The sequence below is a fragment of the Carettochelys insculpta genome, chromosome 2 (genome assembly GCF_033958435.1).
Source record: "Carettochelys insculpta isolate YL-2023 chromosome 2, ASM3395843v1, whole genome shotgun sequence".
NCBI classification, from domain to species: domain Eukaryota; kingdom Metazoa; phylum Chordata; order Testudines; family Carettochelyidae; genus Carettochelys; species Carettochelys insculpta.
The window spans coordinates 163,935,021-163,961,151 of record NC_134138.1 but is presented as its reverse complement, the minus strand read 5'-3'; the positions used below and the strand labels follow the sequence as shown (position 1 = coordinate 163,961,151).

Here is a 26,131-nt window from a genome sequence, read left to right as displayed (position 1 = left end):
GGCTGGATCAACCCCCTCCCTGCCCCAGGTAGGGCGCTGCTCCAACCCCTACCAATTAACCTATAACATCCCTAATAACCAGTTCATAGTTGGGAATAGGGTGTGGGTGGGAGTAGAGAGTGTTAAAAATTCCATTATAAGGTGACTGTAGCTTTCTTACTGAATACCAGTCTCTGAAGGAGCCTCCTCTTGTTAATTGATTTTGGAAATGGTCTTTTTCATTTCAAGTATCAGACTTTCTCATAATTGTTCAGAGAGTAAAGAGTGATTGGGAGCTTCCTGTCCATTAGTCCCTGGTGCAACAAGCCTTGCTTGACTAGAAGAGTGAGGTGTTCGTCTATGCCATGAACCAGCAGCACCATTATTTATAGCAGTGGTGGCCAATGTGTGGTCCAGGAGACGTTTTGTTTACTGTTGCCCATGTTCTAGGTTGCCAGATTCCTCTGGCTTCCATCCATGTAATTTTCTTTTCCCTGCCGGTATTACCAAAGAGACAAGCACATAAAGTGAGGGCACGTGAAGTGAGGTGTGTGCTGATCACACACAAGATCAACTGTGAGAGCCGTGTGCTCCCTTGGCATCCAATTAAAGCACTGCTGTGGCTCAGTCCTCACACCCTGCAAGTTCTAAATATGCTAGTGCAGTTATTGAAACCACCTGGTCCCTTGCACTAACTAGCTGTAACCTCTTGTAGTTAGGGTTCAAATGGTGCAACTTGCATGACCTCTGTCACATGGTGTTCATCTAATTTACCTAATGGGAGGTCATTCTGCAATCTGTTTTGTTCTGTGGTGTTCCTTTTTTGTTTTTATTTTTCATCTTAAATATTCCCTTAAACACATTCAGATCAACATATTTGTTCATACTTTGAGATATATGCAGTAACTCTTTCAAAGGCCTTGCTAGAACTAGGTACAATCTCCACATTTCTCTGATTTTTTCGATCTGCCACAGAACTGGAAAGAAAAAAAAAAAGGGGGGTTATTTGGAATTATCTTTGTTTCAGAAACACATGTTGACTGTAACTCAGTGAGTTGCATGTTTCAGTATGTAAATTCTTAAATATTTTAATGTAACAGAAGACCTAGGAGTCCTTTGTTTTAATTTTGCAAAGCAATAATTTTACCTCTCCTGAGTCCCTCACCTGTTTTCATAAGATGCTCCCTAGGGGTGTGTCTACGCCAGGAACTAACTTTAAATGTAGGCACTACTTTGAAGTAGCCAGCAGAGAGTCTACACACATTTTCCCTTACTTAGAAGTTAACTTCAAAGCCCGACTAGGGAGCCCAACTTTGAAGTCCTTACTCCATTTTCCAGGAATGGAGTAGTGCCCTACTTCGAAGTTTAACTTCAGAGTAGTGTGCGTGTAGACGCTCAGTTTCAAAGTTGCTTACTTCTACTTCGAAGTAAGCAACTTCAAAGTTATATTTGTAGTGTAGACCCAGCCTAGGAGTATCAATGTTATGGGATGGATTACGCCTTCAAATCAATGTGTTGAGTTTAATGTAAATAGGCCTTAATTATATGAGCAACACCAAGTCTACCTTGCTTCGTGTGTCATTTCTAGGGCCTTACCAAATTCACAGCCATGCAAAACGCTTCATGGACTGTAAAATTTGGTGTCCTCCCATGAAATTGGGCCCTTTGTGTGCTTTTATCTTATATCTTAAAGTGGAGGTCCTGACCCAAAAGAGAATTGTGAGGGGATCACAAGGTTATTTTAAAAGGGTCATGATATTTCCATCCATTCTTGTGTGTGCTGCCTTCAGAGTTGGCCAGCTGGAGAGCAATAGTTGTGATGATGGCAAAATAACTGAATAAAAATATGTTTTGTCTGGTACATTATTTTTGGTTTCTTGTATGTCTGCTGATTCATAAATTTAAGTAATTTACAGTGGATGTCTCTGATGGAGAAATGGTTCTTTAGGGACTGGTAGATTTTAGGTGGTTCTTGCAAAATGATGCATGATACAATCTGAGAGGGAAAGCTTTGGCTCAAAGAGATCTGCCTTTGTGCTGGAGAGGAAGAGAGTGCATCCATTTAGCAAAATGTTAAGTAAGGCAGATAGTATGATAGTCGTACTGGCTGCTGCTGGTGATTACTCTCTGAGAGGTAGCCATGTTACTCTGTAGCTTCACAAAAGAAGGCAAGAAGTCTTGCAGCATCTTAAAGACTAACAATTTTATTTATTAGGTATGAGCTTTATGTTCTTCATGCTCATAAAGGCTACATCTACACTGCATTCCCCTTTTGAAAGGGGAATGCAAATGAGGGAGCTTGAAAATGCAAATGAAGAGCTGATTTACAAACCTCATGCTTCATTTTCATTATGTCATGCAATCATGTTTTTGGAAGAGACTTTTTTGAAAGTAAAATCAGCCATATAGACAGGGTTCCTTCGAAAGAGCCCTTCTTCCTATTTTGTTTCAGGAGCGAAAAAGGGTCTTTTGGAAAACTGGATTTATTTTCAAAGGAATCCCATCTACATGGTTATTCTTGCTTTCAAAAAAAGTCTCTTTCGAAAACGTGATCATGTGACATTATGCAAATGAAGTGTGATTTGTAAATCAGTGCTTCATTTGCATTTTCAATCTCCCTAATTTGCATCCACCTTTCGAAAGGCGAATGTAGTGTAGATGTAGCCTAAGGGTCCATCAAAAATGTGTGTACAGCTTATTTTATGACTTCTCATTGTGTGTGCGTGCGTGCGTGCGTGCGTGCGATGTCTAAACAGTCCTCAGATGACACACTGGTTTGAGAGCGTTAGCTGGTGAAGAATGGAACACCAGGCCCCTTCTTTGTCTGTTAAAATTATCGGCCTTGTAAGATGGATTTTTGGCGACAGGATCTACTATACTCACCGAGGCTTTAGTGCATGTGTGAGATTCTGTGTATTGGGAATGCTGTAAACTCAGTACATACTTACCGGTTCCTAAACTTCTTCACATTTCTCTTTGCCGTTTCTTTTTGAAGGTGATGCTTAGTTTGGTGTGTTAAGCCTCTTGTGAAATCTTATTCAATGCATGAGTGTGGAGATTTTAATTATGTTTGATTTTTAAAAGATGGAGATGATGTTATAAGTGCTACTCTTATTTAATAATGCTAGCGTAAGCATGTGCTTGTTAGGTAATAATTGCAATGCTCTTAGCCATAAATTGCTATGCAAGCTTTAATATATTCTTTTGACATGTAAGAGTAGTGCACAGCTATAGTTTTGGTCATTGTATGGTGTTATCCTGGAATGGACAGGAATATTATAAGCAACCTGTACTAGGTAAATTAAATTACCTGGCCACAGATAGTTTATCTGTCAAGATAGGGATGTAGGGAGGTGTACCTTGACCTTATTCATATATAAAAAGATAGACCAAAAGATCTCTGTAACAGATTTAGAGGTTGTCTAAACTTGAGGGTTTTAGGAGTTATGCTGGTATATTTACATCACTGAGGTTTATACCAGTTTCAGAGAGAGAGAGAGAGAGAGAGAGACAGACATATTAGTCTATTTCAGCAAAAATAACTTCCATCTCTGTGTCCCTTTCTTTTGCTTCAGGCATCTGAGGAAGTGAGTTATATCTCAAAAAAACTTATGCCTTAATAAATTTCTTTCCTTTAAGGTGCCACTGGACTCCTTGTTTGTAACAGTGTCATTCCCCCATATGGACACTGGCTATTTTTTTAAAGTTTAAATGCCTTCCAAAATGACACAAGCTAAAATGAAAAAAGTACTTGTGTCGCAGAATGGGAGTGTCCATGTGAAAACTTGTAGCTATGTAACTAGTATAATGGTTTAAATTGACACCTTGGCTTTAATGAAAGGGCATTGGTCGATTAAATTACACTTTAATCTCTGCTCCTATGGGCTATTAAGTTCCAGCTTGGATTGTTTCCTCCCTCTGACAGTTAGTTTGTGGTTACATATAGTATTCCAGATATTTCAACAGAGCAAGCTGGTATTCTGGAGCAAGAAGAAAACTTTGCAAGGAGCTAGAGTGAAATTATTTTACTGTGGGGAATAAGATGAGGTGAATTCACCAGTTTCCAAAGTGACAGGTAGAATTTTCACAGGTAGCGGGTTTCCACTGCTTTACAGTTTTGTGAGCTGTTTGTAATGTACAGTGTGTCTCTATTTATGGACTTTAAATTGTACGGATGTGTTCCTACTTATCTCTCCTTGCCAAAAGGAATAGGTTGCTATTGCCACATGTACACAGTAAACAGAAAATCAGGATTTCAGCACAGTCCAAAATGTTGACACACCCATGCTGATATTAATAGTGGTGTTACTAGTGAGAGTATTTTATACCAGAGTGCCCACTATTGAATTATTTGTTGTCTTTTCTGTAAATTAGATAAAGTTGTGAATATTTCATCCAGGATTGCATTCCCTTCAATGCCCTCTAATTCTCTAGATTTGTACAATCATGTACTAGAAAATCAAGAAGCATTTTGTAAAGTTTGTGCTCACCTGTTTGAGTTTGTGTATGTGTATTGCTGGTCAAAGTCAGTTAGGAACACTGAGCTATATTCCTTTAGGCAAACTGAACAGATGGTAGAAGCAACAGCTTTTCTTGGTAAGATGGTCACTTGGTAACAGACCACACTGCAAACTATGCTCGACTGCTTCTTGTCTCTCTTTTTATTTTGTACATAGTCTGTTAATATCCGTGTCACCTTTTTCCTAACTAATTACTTAGTATGTGGGGTATTTTTCCTTCTTGGGTGAAGCAATTCTCCTCTCTTTGTTGTTTTGTTAATGTACTCTACACAGTGTTTCACTGTTATGTTTATGTTCCAGTAATTTGATTCATAATTGCTGTGAGATAATCATACTTCATGAATAATTCAGAGAGAGTTGAATGTGTGTATTCCTACTGTTGCACTTGTATGGTGCAGTTTGGAAAACTCATCTGGTTTTTTTACATTTATTCTTTGCTTTATTCCCAAGTTTCAAAAATTCACAACTTGCAGCCTAAGTTTAGACCTACTAGTTTAATGGCTCTTTATGAACGACACCCCTCCCTCAAAGCCACCCCAGCAGGATCCAAGGTAGAGAGTCCAGTGTGCTCATTTATCCTAAGAACTGTCTGAGGGGCCTTGCAGAGCCTTAGCTTGTAGGTGTGCAGTTTGGTGCTCTCTTCCAAGCTTTTCTTTCTAGATAGCCTCAAGCACCCATTTAGTCTTTCTTTCCAAGGTCATGATAGGTTTAAAGAGGAGCTTGACTTCTCTGTTCAGGGACTCAGTTCTGCTGCTGCTTTTCAGAAGGAGGGTAAAGAATTTCCAAACCCTTATGTTGAGAGAACTACTGAGCACTGCTGGGGAATGCGGCTGGGAAGTTTTGATGTGCAACATGCAGCAAAGCCGACTGTGTCCAGCATCTTCCTTTTCCACCCTTTCCTTCTGCACTGCAGTGGAGATCCATGTTCTGAGATCGATCTACTGGCAGTGCATTTAGTGGGTCTTGTGTAGACCCACCAGATCAGCTGCAGATTACACTGCAGTCAACACCTTAACCCCTGAGGAGAAGAGTAAGGGAAGTCAACAAGAGGGTTTCTCCAGTCAGTCCCTTGTGTTGCAGACCCTGCAGTAACTTGACCTATGTAGCTGGAGTTGCATACCTTAGGTCATATTTTTGCAATGGTGTAAACACAGGCTCAGTCTCAACTGCTGGTTTCTGATGGGATTTTTCTGTTCCCCACCACTCCAGCCACAAAGGCTGCATCACCTAGCACAGGCACTCTTGAGGAAAGGTGCTAGTTGTGCATGTATACTTAAGCGACAGCATGCTGATTCTCATTTTGCCTTTGCTTGGAATACTTTGAGGAAATGTGCAATACAATGGGTAGGATCCAATAAGTTTATCTGGGCAAGTGAATATTATTTGAGGTTCTTCATTTCCTTCTGCCTAATTTCGCCCCCCCCCACCCCCAAAACAAAAGGAGGTCCTGTAGGACCTTAAAGACTAACAAATTTACTTATTAGGTAATGAGCTTTTGTGGGTAAGATCCTTATCATCAGATTAATCACAAAAACTGGTAAAGTGGGTTTTACTCATGAAACCTGATTACCAAATAAATAAAATAGTTTGTCTTTAAGATGCTTATGGGACTGCTTGGGGTTTTTCTGTGAAGCTACAGACTAGCATGGCTACCCCATCTGAGACTATTCTCCCTAATTTGTAACTCTCTCAACTTTTTACTATCACCTCATCTTCATGGGAAGTGGTAGTTTATCAGTTTTTCAATGCATATCTCTTTTGGAGGAGCTGTGTGGGGAGAAGGGTGGTAGGAAATATCGCGTCAGTTTAAATGTGGGGTAACTCAGGTGAAATATTAATGTTAATATTATAGGTCTTTTAGGATAAAACTTGTTTTCAGTTTAACTAAAATTCTGCATGTTTTAATTTCCTCTAGTTTCTGGTAAAGCTCTGGGGAGAAGGGGAGTCTCCAAAGAGCCAAAATAATTGATTCTTTTCTGGCTCAGACATGTTGATGTGTATCATCAGTTGCATTTCAGTGCATGTTCAGAAACATTGCTAATTCTGTGCTCCAGATTTAAACACTATTTACCCGAAACAGCAGGCACTTAAAAAACCGCTTTGTTGCTGTTGTGGCAGAGTTGGAGGCTTAATGGCCATTTGAAGACCTTTTATTCATAGCTGGCTGAATGCCAGCATTGAAAATTTGAGATGGTGGCCAACTGCTGTGAAAATGACATAATATCTTCAGAGCTCAAGGTACATTGCAGTTAACCACGTGGCTATTAACTGCATGGTCTATTAAAAAGAAAACGTTTATTTTTCTAGGCTTAATCCTGGGCTTTGAAACATAAAGATGAGGGTAGTACAAAGCAAAACTTATTTAGTGTATTCATATTGCAGCCATTCACATCAGGGGTTCTCAGACTGGGGCTCATGACCCCTCCGGGGATTGCAAGGTGTTTACTTGGGGATCACAAGCCCTGAGCCCCCATTAAGTTAAATGATCTACTCAATTTTTAATTTATAGGAGATGGGGGAAGGTCCCACTCAGCCTTTTACTGTGTTGAAAGTATTCATCAGTACAAAACTTTTGAAAACCACTGCTTTACATACTTTAAAGAACCAGGTTATTGGTGGGGGGGGGGGGTGGAATTTGGGTGCCGGGTCACCCTAGGAGGAGCAAGGACTTAGGAGATCAATATCTAGGCTGGAAAGGTCAGTGTGCCAGAGTGCCCAGGCTTAAAAGGCACATGGGATCAGAAGTTGCAATTGCAGATGTGTGACTCCTGTGTGTTAGAAGCAAGCTGCAAGTTTCAGAGGGAAGAGACTAGTGCTCACAAATAGCTGGAGACTACCAGAGAAGGGAGAGGAAATCCATATATATAATAATAAAGCTAGGATAAGAGGCTAGCCTACAGCAGGGCTGGGAAGAGGTGAAGTAGCCTAGCAAGAGAGACCATGATGCAGTGAGGCTAGAATATCAGAGCTGGAGCAGGGCTTATATCTGTAGAACAGAGGACTCTGTCTGGAAGGAGTGAATTTAGAGGTAGTTTGGATATTTGGCCTAATACTGATGCCCTCTTTTTTATATTATTTCTGTGAGAATGCTTTGGGAATTCTCCACCTTTCTTTTCAAAGACTTTTGCTAAGGTTGTTTGCACTCTTTTTCCTTTTTGTCAGTGAGACTGAAGACTAGTGCTCAGATAACCAGCCAAAAACTAGTCAGTAGAGCTTACTGCTTACAGCACTTACTATCTCTGCTTAGAGCATATAGGCATGTATATTGCTAAATATTTTAAAGGAGCTCATGTATCACCGTACACTCAGCTGTGTTCATCATTATGCTCTGTGACGGTATCCTTCTCTTTCAGAAGAACCGCCATTTCCATTTCTCCTACTCCATTGCTACAAACCTTTTCTTATTGGTATTTAATGTGTTACTTGGAACATCAGCCAAACTAGATACCTGCTGAATTGTTGTCATCTCCTGTCTCTCTCCTTTCTCTGGCACAGTGGGGTCCTTCTTATTTTCCAAATGAGGGATAATTCATGTCATTCTTGTTCTGGTTGTCTCTCTTTTGCCTGTGTCAGTTCTGTCTTTCACAAGTTCAGGTTTGGAGTCATAACATTAGGCCACTAAAACAAGTTGGAAAATGATTTCTTGAAAATTGTACAACTATGCCTCAAATGAGACTGTCTTTCCATTAAATTTTCAGCAGTATTTTAGATGTGAATTTTAATTGAATAGTTCTTTGAAAATTTTCATTGAAATCCCAGTTTTCAGGAAGAAAATACAATTTTGGGTAAATAAATTTTAAATCTGTCTTGATAATTTCCATAACAAACACCACAGAACATTTTGATAATGTGGAAAACTTCTTAAAAGAATTAGTTATTAAAGATGATCTTCTACAAAAAATTGTGCATGGAAAATTTTCTACCTAGTCCATATCCGAGCACTTAACTGGCTCTTTCTGCTGTTCCCTTTTCATACCTTTTATTGGGCAGTGAAGGGGTAAGAGGCTAGTGAGTTCTACCTCTGCTGTTAGAGGTAGATTGCCACGTGTCTGGTTTAGGACTAAAATGCCTGGTTGAAAAAAGACCCCGGTGGCTTTGTGTCTGGGCAGTTAAAAATCCAGCTGGCCACAGCCGCTAACTCTGTGCAGCTCTTGGAAGCAGTCAACGTGGCCTTCTGGTTTCTAGGCACAAGGCTGGCCAGTGGGGCTCAGTGCCAATGAGAGCTGTGGGAACACTGCCTGCGAACAAGGGCAGTGTGCAGAGATGCCTGCAATATCTTCTGTCCTGGTCAATGGGAGAGCTATGGAGCTGGCACTTGGGACAATACCTGTACCTGGAGCAGGGGTAGTGTGGTGAACCCTCTTGGCCATCCTTGCCTCTAGAAGCCAGAAGGAGATGTTGGCTGCTTCCAGGAGGTGCCTGAGGTAAGTGCTGCCCCTTGGGCTCCCTTTTGCACTCCAATTCCTTGCCCCAGTCCTGAGCCCTGTTCTGCACCCCAAACCTCTCATGCTAGAGGCCTCCTGCACCCCAGTGTTCTGCTCCAGGCCAGTGAAAATGAGCAAGTGAGCAAGGAAAGGGGAGAGGAATGAGTGAGGATGGAGCCTTGGGAAGGTGGTGGAGCAGGGATGGGGCAAAGGAGTTTAGTCTTCTGCCATCAGAAAGTCAGTAGCTCTGATTGGAGGGTTGGGAGCTGCAGTCTCCTCTGTTCCCCTTTGCTGTAATGCCTGAAAGTCTATTTTACCCCCCCATGCTGCCCAGAGCTCCAGCGCAAATATGTCATCTGATAGTTCAAGTAATTAAGAAATAACATTTACGAACATTTTAAGTGCGGTCATCTACCAGAACAGCGGTCTGCAACTTGTGGTTTTGGAGCCACATATGGTTCTTTAAGGACTTCTTTGTGGAGCCCAAGGCTGTAATTGCAAAATAATAATAATGATGATGATAATAAAAGAACTCTCAGAATTATTTTCCCTATTTCAGTGAACATCTAAAAGCCCAACAATGAACAACTCATATCCAAATAGAAAATTGTGATCTTGAAATATTGGATAGTGCTTCTTTTAACATGTGCAGTGCCTTGTGGGATGCTTGTGTGCTGTTCTTAAAATAGGGGTTACAAAATGTATGGTTTGACCTTATTTATTCGGGAACGTCTGGTATTCACATGTACTGCGGTTCTTGAATTATTGATTTTTTTTCATTTTTTTATTTTTATTTTTTTAACAAATTCGGAAAAGATGGCTCTTTTTGCTGCCAGCTGCTGTACGAGAAGCCATGTATGTAAGATTGCTTTCTATAGCAACTGAGTAAATTTGACAATACTACTTCTTCCATGTGACTCACTTTGTATTTGTGGTGAATATGTCTGCCGTGGAGTACAACGTGCATTAGATCTGGCATTTTTCACAAGCGTTAATTTCACTAAACATTGAAAACAACCAAATCTTTCCTTAAAATACAGTCTTCATTTGACACTAATCTAGAACATTATTAAATACTGCACTTTCCTCACAGTGACATGGATGCCTACTGTTTCTAAGCAACGTCTTCGGAGGTGATTGTCTCAGATATTTGCAATAAGGATGTTGTAATTTTGTGATTCATCTGATGCCTCCCCCAAAACAAGAAAAACAATACCTCAGGATGCCATTTTCTTGTTTTTGTTAAGAAATTGCTGTACATCTTATTTTAATGGAGATCAGGTGGATGTTTTTGAAAACATCAAAAAATTCAAATTGCAGTGCTTTCAGTTTGTCATTCATATTAGTCGAGATTTAAATAGAACTTTCCACCTACACCAGAGCTCTTTGACCTCTTCAAGTAAGAAAGAGGAGGTGGAAATTCCTTTATTCCTTTCTTTATGGTTAGAGAAAAGCATTTCTAAGTATTGTATGATAACAGCTTGGAATCCTCTGTTTTATAAGAATCTTTGAGGTATACAGTGCTCTGTTTTATGTAAAAAACATTAATTGAAAACTTAAGGTTCAAATTCTAGTCTAAATGAAATCGGTTCCTTTTTTGTCTGATAAAAAGAACTAAACGAAAATGCCTAATATGTTCTAGTGATCATGTTTGTGATTCCTTAACATAGATTTAAGGAAGAATTGAGACATAATGGACATGTTCTTGTATAAAGATCATAGGAAGCTAATGATAACGTAGCTGCCCATATTCTTGCATATATCTTGTGCTGAATGGATCTGTTGCAAATGTCATTCCTCGTCCCGTCTTCCGTTCCCTCCCCCTCAGGATCTTGTAGGAGACTTTGAGCCTGACTTGCTGTTACACCTGCTGCTCAAGAGAGAACAGAAACACATATATTTGTTATGTAACTATTTATATGCAACACCAAACTTTTGCAGTTCTGTGTATCATGTTTAACATTCAGTCTAGTCTCTGGGTACTCTGTGTTAATTTAGAGCAATATTTGGTACAGAATTTAAAACTTATTCCACACTTTTACAAACTGCCATGCAAATAGTACTGTTGCTCCCTTCAGTTACACAGTTATTGAACAGTAGTATAACAATGAAACTGCCATGTAACCGTACAAGTGACTTATTACTTCCCTGACATATGTGGATGAAGACTGGGTTTTTAGTGTGCTGTATTTGGAAGGTTAAAAAATGTCTTAAGATGGACCAAAAGGGGGACAGCAAAGTCCATAACTGAGAACCCCTCGTGGAAAACCTTATCAGCTTTTCTTTTCTTTTCTTAACAAAACAAACCAACAAAACCCACAACAAAACGTCTTGTTTGAGCCTCTTTTGGGACCTACTACAACTTTAGCAATATCGTAGAGAAGGAGAAGAATTTAGACACACTGCTTAGTGAACTGATAGTGACGAGAAAGTCAATTTATAGTCATTTTAAATGTGCTGTCTTGTGATAAAATTTACCTGAAGTCTTTATTATCCAGTCAGATATGTATTTGTTTCTTTCAACCTAAAGTCAACTGGACCAAGATAATATTGTAATGAGTGCCTTTTTAAATGTGTGTAGCAGTAATAATGGACTTACTCTTGAATGTGCATTCAGAACGGTAACCTCCTTGCATGCATGAAAGGGTGGGTTACTTCTGTCTATCTGTGTATACAGATCATATGCAGTGATATGAATGCAAAATAAGTGCACAGTTGTGGGCATAGAATTGCATTAGCACGTTAAATCTGAAAGGCAGGTGCACTGTGTCTAGGGAATTGGTCTATATCAGGGGTTCTCAATCGTTTGCTTTCTCACCACTGTCCCTGCCCTGCAATGCACTATAAAGAGTCTGTGACGCACGTGTGCCACAACTGTTTTTCTGCATATAAAGGCCTCGTTCAGTGTTAGGGAGTATCAAGTAAGACAACTGCCCAGACCCCACACCATAGCTGAGCTCCTCTGACTTCGACTTCAGCCTCTGGTGATGGGGCTGTGGGCCCTGGACTTCAGCTGTCTGCCCTGGGCCCCAGGAAGTCTAATACTGGCCCTGCTTTGCGGCCCGCATGAAACCTTCTCATAGCTCACCAGGATGTCCCAGAGTCCTGGTTGAGAACTACTGACCTGCATTTAATCATGGCACAATGCTGCCCCTAAATGCAAACAGGTTTCCAGTTCAGTTGCGTGTTTTGCTGGGTCATTTTTCTCTAAAGAAATTCTTCTGAAATATTTGAAAAAATATATTCTCAACTTTAAGCAACAAAGTTGGCATTTCAAATTTATTTCTGTCCATTTACTTCCAGCCATTCTCACAACCTCCACACCTTAGTTTTCTTGTAGTGTTTGTTCTTGACGGCAGCACCAGTGGCTTAAGTTCATGAGTTAGACTTTGAATAAGTCTACAGGTACAGCAAGGGAGCAGTGAGAGTGAAAACTTCCTTACCAGCATTCTGCCTGTGAATCAGCCCTGACTGAGGGTAGTTCAGTTTGCATTCCCACACGTTCCTGTAAGGGTGCCAAATTAGTAAAACTTGTGGGTTTGGTTTTGTTTTGTGTAAAGGCTTCAAATGAGGTTCAGCAATTAGCAGCATTATTTAACGATCCTATCATTATCTTTCCTCACGGTAATCTTAACTAGTCAGGTTGTCTTAAATTTATTTTGCTGTCTGAGTGGTGCAGTGGCTGTTCATAATTGCAGTGAACAGCAGACAGCTGCCAACAGACTTGAGACAATTATTCAAGTAGACATTTAATGGAGAATTTGGTATCATGCAGCTTAAAGGCTGGCTGCGTATTGCAGGGCATTGGCAATGAAATTATTTTCCTTTTGCTTCTGTAGCTAGTTGTAGAAAACTTGAAGTTGAAGCAGGAGCAGAATGTTTTTATGCTAAAATAGTAAATGCATTGCACATTTGGTGATTTGTCAGTGCTAGGTACCATCATGATAAGCATCTAACAAATACCTCATTAATTGGAGGAAATAAAAGTCCTTTCAGCTTAATTGTTTAACATCTAAGCAGTGTATTTCTCATGAGTTTTTAAAATAAATTGTGTGTGCATTCATTCCCCCCTGCCCAACCCTTTAAAAATCCTCTGCTTTTCCCTTTGAATTGTAGAAAACGGCAAAAGGACTGGATTTATTTGACCAGATAGTATATCATTTGGACCTTGTGGAAACGGATTACTTTGGCCTTCAGTTCATGGATGCCTCCCAGGTTACAGTATGTACTTCTCTTTTCTTTCATGTTTACAGTAGTTTATGATGCCTATTACAAATGCATAATTGTTGGAAATGACAGAGAAATATATGAATTAAATGCTGAAATAAACGTAGAGTTCATGGTTAACAATTCATATAATAGGTCCTGACTTTCCAAGTGAGGCATGTGTCATTTCATGTTATCTGTATGTGTACTGTTTGTCCTCATGGCCAATTCTGTGCTGATTGCGTGTGAAGGAAAATGCTTCATGTTTGCTTGGTACATCATGCTGAAAATATATATTAAAAAAGAAAAAATTGGTCTGCGTATAATCTGCAGTAAATCAGGGTTCTGGATAGTCTCTGCCGCCAGGATTGCAGATTGTGATGTTCTTTAGCATAATGGAGAAATAGCCGTTTAGGTTAAAAATCTTGTATTTGTGGTACTCATGATGCAAACTCTCACCCCCTATCCCAGGATTCATAGGTCTGCTGTAAAAAATAGCTACTTTAAAAAAGCCTCATGCATTTTACTGATCAGTGAAAGTGCAAGAAAGTACTCTTTTAAAAAAAAGTCTAATTTCCTGTTGCAAAAAGTATTCTAAACTATTTGTTGCTTTTGCTGTAGTTATGTCCACTTTGTTCTCTGTAATTTTGCTATCATAGCTGGCCATTTGAGTAGCAAATGAGATTTTAATGGCTTGGAAGATAGATTGCTGCTATTGGGTCATCTCTGAAACAAATATTTTCCGTATCACACAGGAGGACTAGATACAATAAGGTGCCATTGCAGTACAACAATGGTGTCATCTGGAAGGAAATATTGGTATATATGGTAAAATGTAGTTTCTCGCCTCGTTGATTTCTTTCCCTGTGTTCAACCCTTCCCATGACACTCTCCCAACCTTTATCTGTTCGAACCTTCACTTTCCAATCTCCTCTGACGATGAACACGTCTCTTCGGTATCTCCTCTAACATCTTTGTCAAGTCTTTGTAAAATTGCTTCATTTCTTCCTCTGCACTTTCTGACATGGGTGCATGCACCTGAACGACCAAGATGCAGAATGGTTTCACTTTGAATCTCATTACCATCATTCTTGCACTCACCAGTTTGTATCCTAACAACGCCCCTCTAGTTCTTTTGCTAAGAAGGAATCTGACTCCTGCCTCATGCTTCGTTTTGTTCCTTCATCAACTGACTTCGCAACTGCACATCTCTCCCGATGCTGGCCAGCGCACCTCTGGCATTTCAAGTTTTGCACTGGTATCTCTCCATCTCATTTTGAAGGAGTTCTTATTTTCAGCAGTGTTCAGATGTTTCACGGTCTGATAATATATGTGTTAGTTGTAATTTTCCTTCGATAGCCAACTTATCGATCTAATCCCAATGGCTCGATTAGTATTGTGGACCTTGTTTATCCGGGTGACATCTGAACCGGCATCTTTTATCAGTTAGTTATATTGGCATCAGATTTCATTCATATTGTTGTTTTATGATCAGTGCATCGATACTCATCTAAACAACCCTCCTCCTTTATCCAAGGTTGGGATTGGCATGGAGTATCACCGACTATCTTCATCACGCACCTAGAGAGAGCAATGGACAAGATCAAGGAAGGAGGTAGAGACATGTCAGTGCATGGGATGAGAATTGACAACTTGAGGCTTGTAGATGATATAGTTATCATCGAAGAAGATGAAGAGAAGTTAGCAAGAATGATGCAGGTGTTAAATGAGGAAGGAAAGTGGCACAGACGGATTAAGAACATCGATAAAACCAAGACAGTGCTATTTGGAGATAAGAAAATAAGAAGCTCAGTGTAGACAGGATCAAACTAGAGAACGTAGAGAAGTTCACGTATCTGGGGAGCAAAGTGACATGATCTAGACTGTAAGAAGGAAATAGTGACTCGAATAAAATAAGCAAGAGTGAGTTTGAAGGTGATGGATAAGGTCTGGAAAAGCAAAGCGATTAGCTTAGGAACAAAGCTGAGCATCTTGAAAATGTGTGTATTCAGCAACATGTTGTACTGATGTGAGACATGGGTGATAACGAATGATTTGAAGAAAGAAGTACTGGTGTTCAAGACGAGGAGTTATAGAAAGATCCTGAGAATAAGATGGATGCAGAAGGTCACCAACAAGGAATTATATAGGAAGATACAACTGAGAGAGAACCTACTGAAGAAGGTTATGCAATGGAAGCTACAGCGATTCGGGCATATTTGCAGAATGAGCAAGTGAAAAGTCAAGATCCTAGTATTCAGCGTACCGGACAACTTGAATGGGAGAGGCAGACCCTGCAGAGAATGGGGTAGATGATATAGTAGATTGATGCGGAGTTAGTCTACAGAAACTAAACCACTCTGCACTGGACAGGGAAAGATGGGAGGAAATATTGAGGGAGGCATCAGACACAAACAGGTGTTGAGCCTAGGGTGGTTGTTGATAATGATGATGGTAAAATGTAGTTCCTGCATTTTTCTTTTTAGAATTCTGTTGCATTATGTAGTGAACAGAACATGAAATGGTTTAGCAAAAAACACTGTATCAACATATGATTACATTTGCTTAGTACTCCAAGTATCTCAGATTTCCAAAATGCAATGATAAGCCAGTATTTGTAACTAAAACAGGCTGACATGGAAAAAGAATCTTGCATATTGTAAGTGAAGACCTGTCTGTGTGAAAAGATCTCCAGAAAGCACAACTGTCCATTTCAAACACTGACCTTTCCCTTGCTGCAATAGTTGATAACATTTGATGATTTGCAGACAAAATATTTTTAAAAAAAAATAAATAAATAAACTGGTCACTAGGTCACAGCTGTTGGAGAGTTGTGTGTTCCTCTTAAAAAAAACTAGAAAATCAGCAAAAACTGATTATCTTTCAGTTTATATTTCCATCAAAAGCACTGGGTCTAAATCATTGCCTGCCTTCCCCTGCTTGAGTTATCTCAAGTTTGATGGTTTTGAAATGTGCCATTTTTCCATATTTGCATCATTTTTCATATTTTAAATGTAAATTGTTTTCAAAATAGATGTAAAAAGTTGTCATTTACCAAAAATAGTTTTTCCTCCCTATGGAGAACTAGATTTTCAGTAAACAAAAAAATTAATTATTTTAATTTGAAGTGTATTAAAACATTGTATGGATAGAAAAAATCAGTTTATCAAATCTTAGCAATTTCTTTGTTTGAGAAAATGGCAATTTCCTCAATGAACAGCTTCTTGTCTGAAAAATTTGGATCAGCTGTATAGGTATCTACATGAATAAATGTTACAAAAAGCTACATCTGTGTGGCTTGAACTCAGTATTCAACTTAAATGAAAAATTATCTTTTGACCATGCAAACTTTCTTTTCCTCCTACTTCCTCTAGTATTCTTTTAATTAGTAGTTTCCTGATCGCTTCCCTGCTTTACCTCCATCTATCTATACATCTTTCATCTATAATGGTGTTTCTCAATCTTTTTTAAAAAGTACCCCTTTTTCAAAAAAAAAAAAAAAAAAGTACCCACAATTCTCAGACATGCACAGTTTTTTTTTCTGTCATTGCAACACATCTGTTTACTCAACTTAATTGTAACTGGTTGGTTGGAAGAATTTCCTCATAGGCAATAAACTTGCCATTGTACTTAAAATTGTGCAAAAAAGAGAGATTAAAAAAGATGAAAATAAAATGAGTCCAGTTTTATTCATTCATATGTATATATTTTATGCAAACATCCATTAACAGCAAGTAATGAAATTATAAGAAAAATAATAAATTTAGTGCGAAATTTGAGCTTGTTTGGATGAGATCAGATGTTCAAACCTAGGTTTCAAACTGCTGAGGGCCACAATTAAATCAGTGTTTTGATACGGTTTCCTGCGTATTACCATCTTCCGCATTTGCAGTTTCCTTTTATTTTTAACACGGAATTGGTCCATTTTAAACCCTTTCCATTATAATTATAAATGCTAAACTAAAATCATACAAATAGCAATTTTATCACTTACTTCAGATAACAAGCATAATATTCCAAAGCCAGGCACCACCAGCTCCCCACTTGAACCCAATCCCCTTCCCCTCCTCCAGAGCCAGGCAGCCCCAGCCCTCCCCACCCAGTTTAACCCAGTTCCGCCTCCTCCAGAGCCAGATGCCCTTCCCCCCACACTGAAATCCAATGCCAGCAGCTCACCAGAGCTGCTGCTGCTGCTACCATCACTGCTGCCACACACTTCTCCCTCCAAGCGCTAGGGAAGGATGCATGCTCAGGGTGGTGCACACCGGTTTCGTGTCTCTGACTATCTTATTGCCCTAAGAGCATCTTATGGCTCCAGCGCGCATACCCCTAAGATTACGCGTACCACGCGCTGAGAAACACTGCTCTGTAATCCCAAACCATTTTCGTTCTACATTCCACCTGCCGCTGTGTGTAAACACCTACGGGCTCATCTGTGGGGGTGCACATTCCATTCTCCCATAGACTAAGATCCCTCTAAGGTGCAGCTAACCAGGAAGACCTGCACAGCAGGGGCTCAGGGCTGCTGCACAGAGCACCACCTCTGTCTGTTAGCCCCAGCATGAAGCTGCTGTGGCAGAACTGCTGTGGGAGTTCCATGCTGGGCCAGGGGAGGCTCTTCTGCCTTAGCTGTGGAACTGTGTGTGGAGGCTGGGGCTGGGCCCTTCTGCCCTGGCTGTGGCAGCTCCATGCTGTGCCTGGGGGAGGGGCACCTTTTCCCCCTTCACAGCAGCTCAGTGCTGGGGTCAGAGGCATGCATTTCTCCCCTGGCTGTGGCACCTCTTTCTGGTCTATAGCACTCAGTGCAAAGCTTCCCAAAAATGCTGTGGCCAGGGGATAGGTGCCCCTTCTGTCCCCTCACCCAGCCTAGAATGGACCTTCCCCAACACAGGGACAGGTGCTCCTACCCCTGCGGTGACCTATAAGAGGTGACTCTCACTTGGCCCTATACTGCTTTGGTGAGGGAGGAGTAGTGAGAGTGCAAGTTTCCTTACCAGCATCCTGCCTGCGAATCAGCAGTCCTCTCTCCCCGCATAGCAGCCTGCACTCCAGAGCCTGCACCCCAACCCTCTGCCCCAGCCCTGGGCCACCTCCTGCGTCTCAACCCCTCAGCCACACACTGGCTACATACCTAAGGCCGTCTGTTGTGATACGTCACTTCTGATTTGGTGCACATAACAAAAGTCATTCTACTGATGGACATAAAAACCTAGAGGGAACTCTTGCCACAGACGCAACTGGTGGCCTATTGCCCAGTTTGCCCTATGGATGGAACTTTGTGTAATAGGAGTTCACTATGCTTCTTCAGAGTAGAGCTGACAGGAGGATGTAGCTGCAGTCATGGAGTCATGGCAGGGGAAGGAAAGGATCCAAGCAACTAGAGCAGAATTTTAAAGAAAAGCTACTTTGGGGGACTTAAAGCAGCTCAGAATGGTCACCAAAGGAGCATCAACTTTATAAAAGGACTCACTCTCACAAGGGGAAGGGGTGAGAGCGAAGCAGATGTTAACAAAAATGTAAGGCTGACCAGAAGGAAGAGGAGACTCCTTGATCCATAACAGACAATATGAATATTTCTTGTACTAAGAGAGAGGGTGTGTGTGTGTGTGTGTGTGTGTTGTGAAATGCCTCTCCAGAGTCTCTGTAACTTGAAGTAATGTGATCACCAAAGGAGGAAATGGTAAACCAGAAGGGGAACAGCATAAGTGCAACTCAAGGATCATTAAAAAAACCAGTGGGATGGCTTGGGAAACGTGACACTAATTTCAGGGTCTAGGCGGTTCATGATACTCACCGACAAGAAGGATATCAGATTTGGGGTCTGCAGCTAGAGTGTGCGGGCCTAGAGGCCCAGAAGCTGGTGCCCATCCCCAACAACCCAAGAGTCTGCAGGAGCTAAGGTCTGGATCTAGTCCAGCTGTCTGGTGACAGTGCACCAGAGGAAGCTTGTTCTGGGGTGTAACTCCATTCCATGTGTTGGCATGAATCTGGAGCTGCTGGTAAGAACCTCTTTTAGACACCATCAACATCCAGTCTCTTCACCTTTGCATTGGCTGCCAGGTAGCAACATTGTCATGTTTCTCATTTGTTTGTGTGTGACTTAACTGCCATTCAGTCATACTACCTTGATGGTTTGATCTTCCCTCACATTTAATTTCCAAATACAGGTTGAACCCCTCCCCTCCGGCACCCTTGGGACCTGACCCATGCTAAATGAGAGAATTTGCTGGACCACAGGAGGTCAATATCATCTAGCAGCATTTCCAACATTTCCACTATCAGTGGGCTCTTAGAAGACATTTAGGGGTAAATTACAGCTAAATAACAGCACAGAACAATGAGAGCCCGGACTAGGGGCTGTAAACAAACTTTATGGGACCACAGTACACTTGACTTCACCATGATAAAGGCTCATCTGGTTTACTAAAGTCATGCTAGAGTTTGGGATTAGAGAGGTTCAACCTGTACTTTCTATTTTCATATAGCATGTGAACTTGGCACTCTATTTTACTGTTCAACTACACAGTTTTATTTAGCAAAGGCTGCATTATTTACTCTTCTGCCACCAACCGTTTCCTAATTCACACCCCAGTTCCTTTCCCTTTTTTCTGGCTTCGAGCCTTTCTCATGCCCGCTTGCATTACTTTGAGCATAATTTAAGCCTTTATGCCCCACTGCATCTGTGTAGAGCTTGTCCTCAGAGTCATTGTAGAATTGGAGATAAGAGACTGTCAGCTCTATGAGGCTATGACTTGTAACGGTATCTCAAGTGGGAAGTAGCTTCATGCCAACTCACAGCCCCTGATTAGTCAGGAGGTAGAACATTGTTCTCCACAGACTTTGGCTAGGACCAAAAATGTCAGTGTCTCTCTACCCAACAATTTCTGCCAGCAGCTGTAGTTGATTATTTTAAATAGTGTTATTAGAACACTGGCAACATAAATAAATGTTATATTTCTCAGTATAACCATTTGTGCATTTTGTTCACCTGAAAAAACTTCTTTTAACATAAAAGCCTTTTTAAGGAATAAATTCGTAATTTAAAATTATGAACTGTGCTGCAAATGATAAGATTAGAGCAGGAAATACCCATAGACAGATCATTTAAATTGATTTGGCATCACTTTATGCCAATACATTTAGGAAAAATCCATATAAATAAATATTTTACACTTTGTTTTATCCATATAAATAAATATTTTACACCGCTTCCAATATATTTATAAAAGTATGCCTCTTGTTTTTTCCAAAGCAAGATCATCTTTTCCATCATCTTCACTTTCAAATTCTAGCCCTAGAAGTGGAGGTAAATATATTTAAACAAGGAAACAAAACAAAGAAACAAAAACTCTCCAGTACCGTATGGGGAGATTTGATGGCAAAAGGAGACGTTGGTTTGTGAAACTGAAAACTTTAAACTTTCTAAAGCATATTTTATTATCCAGAAATAAATCTTTGCTTCATAAGTTGCAGATTGATCATAACAGTCACAAAATGAAACTAAATTCTATTCTAGTCATGGTCTAATGACTTTATGCTGTATCTTATTGGTACAGAACTCAGTGACAAAATTCCTACCACTTGGTCCTTTATATCTATGTCAGTTATAGTCCGTCTGAATTACTTGTTGTGCCTCATGTATTCAAATAGTCCAGTAGTATTCTAGATCTCCCCAAATATTTTCCTCTGTCTTCTGAATTAAAAGCAGCATGCTGCTTTCTGTAATTGTTCTCCTTTGTGAGAGGAAAAAGTAGTGGGTGGAAATCAAAGAAACTCTGTTAACTTTCATGAGTTTTCCATTGCTCAGCAAACTGCAAATAAGAATAAATGTCTAAGAACTATTTCATCTTCAAAGCAAACAAATTGAGCCTTAGGTGAATGCAAATTCCTGCTACGATAGAAAATGTCAGAATTTACTTGGACAAAATATTAAGCTAAGAATTTTGTGAGGGCTTGGAAATGTTTGGTTGCGGGGGAGGGGTGGGGTGGAGGGGGCGTGTTGAGTGTCTGAATTCTCAATTCTTGTCATTCATTGAGCCTGGGATTGGAAGTAGCAAAATCTTATGAGACTTTGCTTATATCTACACTGCCACAGTAAACTGACCTAAGATACGCAATTTGGCTATGTGAATAAGTAACTAGCATCAAAGCCACGTAGGTGGACTACTTGCAGGGTCTGTGAGAGGGACTTCTCCACTGACTTACCGTATTCTTCTTGTCTCAGGGGGTAGAGTATGGGGGTTGACTGGAAAGTAATCGGTGGTCAATTTGGTGGGTCTTCAGTTTCACTAGCCTCACTAAATCAACTTTGTTGCATTAATCACAGGAGTGTTGATCCCAGCATTTATGTAGATGGAGAAACTGTTTGCTACCGAGTTCTCTCACTTAGAAAGCTGTAATTGATTGTGTGGAATGTACAGTGTACATTACTTTAGGTAAAGTTAGGTATCCAAATTAAACTTATTTGAAGTCTACCTATTACTAATTTTGACCGGCCTGTTGTTGAGGTTTATAATTTCCTTAGTACATTAAACTCTTTCGTATCTGGTAGCCACAGGACTGGGAGGTTGCTGGAAATTCAAATATTCTGGGTAATAGAGAGGTATACCTAGCAATACATAATACTAAAGAAAAACAAGGTTAGATATTAAGAAACAACTCTATGCAGAGTGCTTTATTTACCAACAGTAGTACTGTACACTGTAAACTTGTAGGCTGTGTCTACACTAGCCCAAAACTTTGAAATGGCCATTTCGAAGCTTACTAATGAAACGCTGAAATACATATTCAGCGCCTCATTAGAATGCTGGCAGCCACGGCACTTCGAAATTGACACGGCTCACCGCCGCGCAGCTCATCCAGATGGGGCTCCTTTTCGAAAGGACCCTGGCAACTTCAAAATCCCCTTATTCCTATCTGCTGTTTCGAAAAGGAGCCCTGTTTGGACGAGCCATGCGACGGTGAGCCGCGTCAATTTCGAAGTGTCATGGCTGCCAGCATTCTAATGAGGCACTGAATATGTATTTCAGCGCTTCATTAGTAAACATCATTTTGAAGTTTTGGGCTATTGTAGACACAGCCATACTGTATTTATTTGTATTTACGTTCGTTATACTGTAATTATGGAAAATGTAACTAAAATTTACTTATGGTTAAAATACCAGTTATTTGAGAGTTCTGGATAATAGAATGTCAGATATGAAAGAGTTTACTGTACTTGTTCCCTAACACATTTTTTTTCTATCTGTGATTGCCAACTGCTTTTATGGTGTAACATAGCCCTCCCAGAGAGAAAGTCCCATCACTTGTCTGAAGTGTCCTTTGCGTGCTAGCAGAACACTTGTGCCTTTGTTTGCTTTCCTTTCTTACAAGTCCTAACAGAAGTTGTACTAGTATTTGATCAGGATTGAGTTCAGTGTGATTTTGTATTTGTTATCAAAAGTAACTCTATTTTGATTAACAAGGGGAAAGAAATTTCAGAACTGTCTTTACATTCGTTAGCTCTGTATTTGCATTTTCCCAAATAGCTGTTTGAATATACATTTTTGTTTGTTTTTTTCCATTTGTTTAATTTTAAAGGATCAGTGCTATGTGGAGGCAGGTGAGATAAAAGTATCACATACTAAAATATCAATTTGATCCCTTTTGTCCCTCATGACCAATCCTCTAACTTCCTACTGTTACTGACAGACTGATGTTTAATTAATTTGCTGCAAGATATTGGGAGGAGCAAAGAGATGGACTGGGTCTTACTAGCAATGTGCTAAAATGAGCTCCAAAAAGCATTCATCTAGTTTTCTTTGGGGTGAAAAAAGAAATAAAAAGCCGAGTGTGAGGATTAGAGATTACACTAGACCCTATTACATACAACACAAAGTCTAAAACAGTAATAACAGCAACAAACTGTCAATAACCAAAGGTTGCATTGGCTGAAACAGGGGAGTTTGCATCTACATGGAAGGTAAACCAAAGGGCGACAGTGCAGTTATCTCTGCCTAGCTCATGTTGGAGTAACTAGTCATACACCTAAAAGGCAGGAATATTCAACCCAGGTGACTTCTGCAAGCTGGACTTTGGGAGTCAGCATGGGCAGGAAAGACCAGCTCTTGATGGTCCTTACTCTGTGTCTGTGGCATTCTCCATGACTAAAGACAAGGCCTGATGCCAGGGCCCACTGAAGACCATGGGAGCCTTTTCATGTATTTTAGTGGGTCTTGGGTCGTGGCCTTGAAATGTAGTGCACATATGAACATTTGTGAAGGAAGTGGGCTGACACTTCTGCACCTTCCCTACTGCGCAGATCTGCTCCATGCCACATGGGTGAGTGTGAGCTTCCATCTCAAGGTGCATACAAGGTGGTTAAAAGAAGGGTCATAAAGGTTCAAAAGCAATGGCCAGTTTCTTCAGACTTTCCTCTTACCTGATATCTTGTTTGTCCTTAGATCTTGACAGTTTTCTCAATCCATTACCATATCTTGAATTTGAAAAAGTTAAGAAGGTGTTGTGTGGGGTTTTTTTTTGTTTGATTGTTTTTTTTAATCAGTAAGGGTTTCTTCCTGTTTCAAACATTAGGCACTTTTATGAGATTGCTTTTTATGGGTCTTTTTAAATAGCCAAATGTTTGAGAAATGGTGCGTGAGCAGCAACTCAAAGCAGTCCTTAGGCCAGCTAGTGCATGTCTTGTGAGAACAACACTTCAGCTAGCGCTGAATGCTATTAATAGGGCTGTTGGGATCACAGTAGATCACCTTAAAGACAGTACATTTTAGAAGGGATGGAGTAGAAAATTGGTAAATATTTTGATTAACACAACAGATTCAGTTGCTTACTCTGCTGTAGACTGTTTCACATTGGGGAAATCACTTACTCTGTCTCTGTGTAATGTCCCCATTTATAACAAATACTTCCTTTCACCTACTTTTTGTCTTTGTGTTGTAAGCTCTTTTGGGGCTGCCCCTAATTAAGTGAATGTGTGCCATGCAGCACAGTGGGGACCCAATCTCAGCAGAGACATCTCGTTGCTATTGTAATGAAAATCATAAATGTCTCCATTCCCTCAGTGCTGCGGCTAATTGCAATGGTGATACAGACACCTGCCCACTGAAAAGCTACACTGAGGAAATAGGCTCTCTCTGTATAGCTGCTCATCGTGTGTCTTGTGAATAACTACTTTCAGGTATATTGACTGGATTGTAATAGTGAACTATACGTGAAATGGTTCACCACATTGAAAACTTCCAGAGCTGTTCTAGTCCATAATCATAGTCTTTAATTTGTTTAGATGGGGTGCTTACCCAAAGGGCTTACGATAATACCATTGTACAATCTAGAGAGGTTGTAGAGAACCAGGCTCTTACCTTTTTCAGGTCTAAAGATGTTTGTCTTCCACTGGGCAAGTTGTTATGCACAGTTTTCTTTTCCTTTTGACATGTGAAGTAACTGCAGGAGGAGAAAGGCTATCTGTTTTACGGACAAAACTCCATCTGATGCCCCAATCCTTTAATTCTGCTAGCAGAAACTTGTGACTCAAACCTACACCCTATGAAGCAACATCATTTTAATAAGATATTACACTATGAGGCATATTAAAGGAGTTCCACATTTATATCCAGTCACTTTTTTAAACATTGTTTTTAGTGCAATAGATGTAGGTGTGTTCTGAAAGTGACAGAAGTATGTTAAGTGTATGTTGCTTTCAAGTATTTGGTTTTATATTGACAATTTGTAATTGTGGTTCATTACTGTATTTGTTAGAATAAGGCTCCGATGAAACTACGCTAGCACGTGACCGGTTTCATTCTTACTGGAACTCATCAGACGTGCGTAAACCGATGTCCATAGCATGATTCGAACCCAGGACGCTGTCACCATAGTCAAGGATGATACCATATCTCCACAGGTTCACAGCATCGGTTGTGGGAAAGGAGTGTATGTAGATCAGTTGGATTGATCGCTTTCCTAGATAATTAGACCAACAACAGTTGGGCACGTGTGCTACGTTCACAAGCAAGTGAACTGTAAGCACACCCCAGTCGGGGTTGACTATATTTGTTAGAGTAAGGTTCCGATGAAACCACGTTAGCACATGACCGGTTTCATTCTTATTGGAACTCATCAGACGTGCGTAAACTGATGTCCATAGCATGATTCAAACTTAGGACGCCTTCACCATAGTCAAGGACAATACCATATCTCCCCCGGGGGCACAGCCAACAGTTGCTGGTCTAATTATCTGGGAAAGGGATCAATCCAACTGATCTACATATACTCCTTTCCCACAACCGATGCTATGAACCCATGGAGATATGGTGTCATCGTTGACTATGGTGAAGGCGTCCTGAGTTCGAGTCACACTATGGACATCAGTTTACGCACGTCTGATGAGTTCCAATAAGAACGAAACCGGTCACGTGCTAACGTGGTTTCATTGGAACCTTATTCTAACAAATATAGTCAACCCCGATTGGGGTGTGCTTACAGTTCACTTCCTTGTGAACATGGCACATGTGGCCAACAGTTGTTGCTCTCATTACTCTATTTTAACATTGAACAAGACTCACTGCCCTTTGGTTATTTTTATATGGTAACCTTAGATAACATAATTAAAATGAGTGTAAGATTCATATATTTGTTTTAGTACAAATGCCCAAAGATGTTTGAATACTTAAAACTCTTCTAAAATAACACTTTTAAGTAACATTTAGTAAATAAAAAGGCAAACCTTAACATATCCTTAGAAAATCCACTATTAAGAGAAAAGTAGGAAAGGCATCTTTTAGACAGACAGTAACCTTTTTCTAGTTAAGTTTTTAATGAGTTTGTCTTTAAAAAAAATCTTACTTTAATCCTCATTATAATAGTTGCCTGGGAAAATTACCAGATGTGTTCTGAAAATAAAGATGATTTTTTTTCTGCAACTTGGGAAGAAAGTTGAATTAACCAACTGGTTCAGGTTACTAGAAGAAAAAGTTACCCTGATACGAAAGATCAACTTTGTTTCCG

The 26,131-nt window shown here is 40.2% G+C and overlaps 1 protein-coding gene across 1 annotated transcript in view; it reads left to right on the top strand.

Annotated features, from left to right (window-relative positions):
• The window catches only part of LOC142008724 (band 4.1-like protein 4B), a 137,451-nt gene that overhangs the window by 66,956 nt on the left and 44,364 nt on the right, over positions 1-26,131 (top strand). Inside the window, exon 2 of the mRNA XM_074985998.1 lies at positions 13,040-13,144. Within this exon, the coding sequence (XP_074842099.1) occupies positions 13,040-13,144 (105 nt within the window). The remainder of the gene's footprint in view (positions 1-13,039; positions 13,145-26,131) is intronic.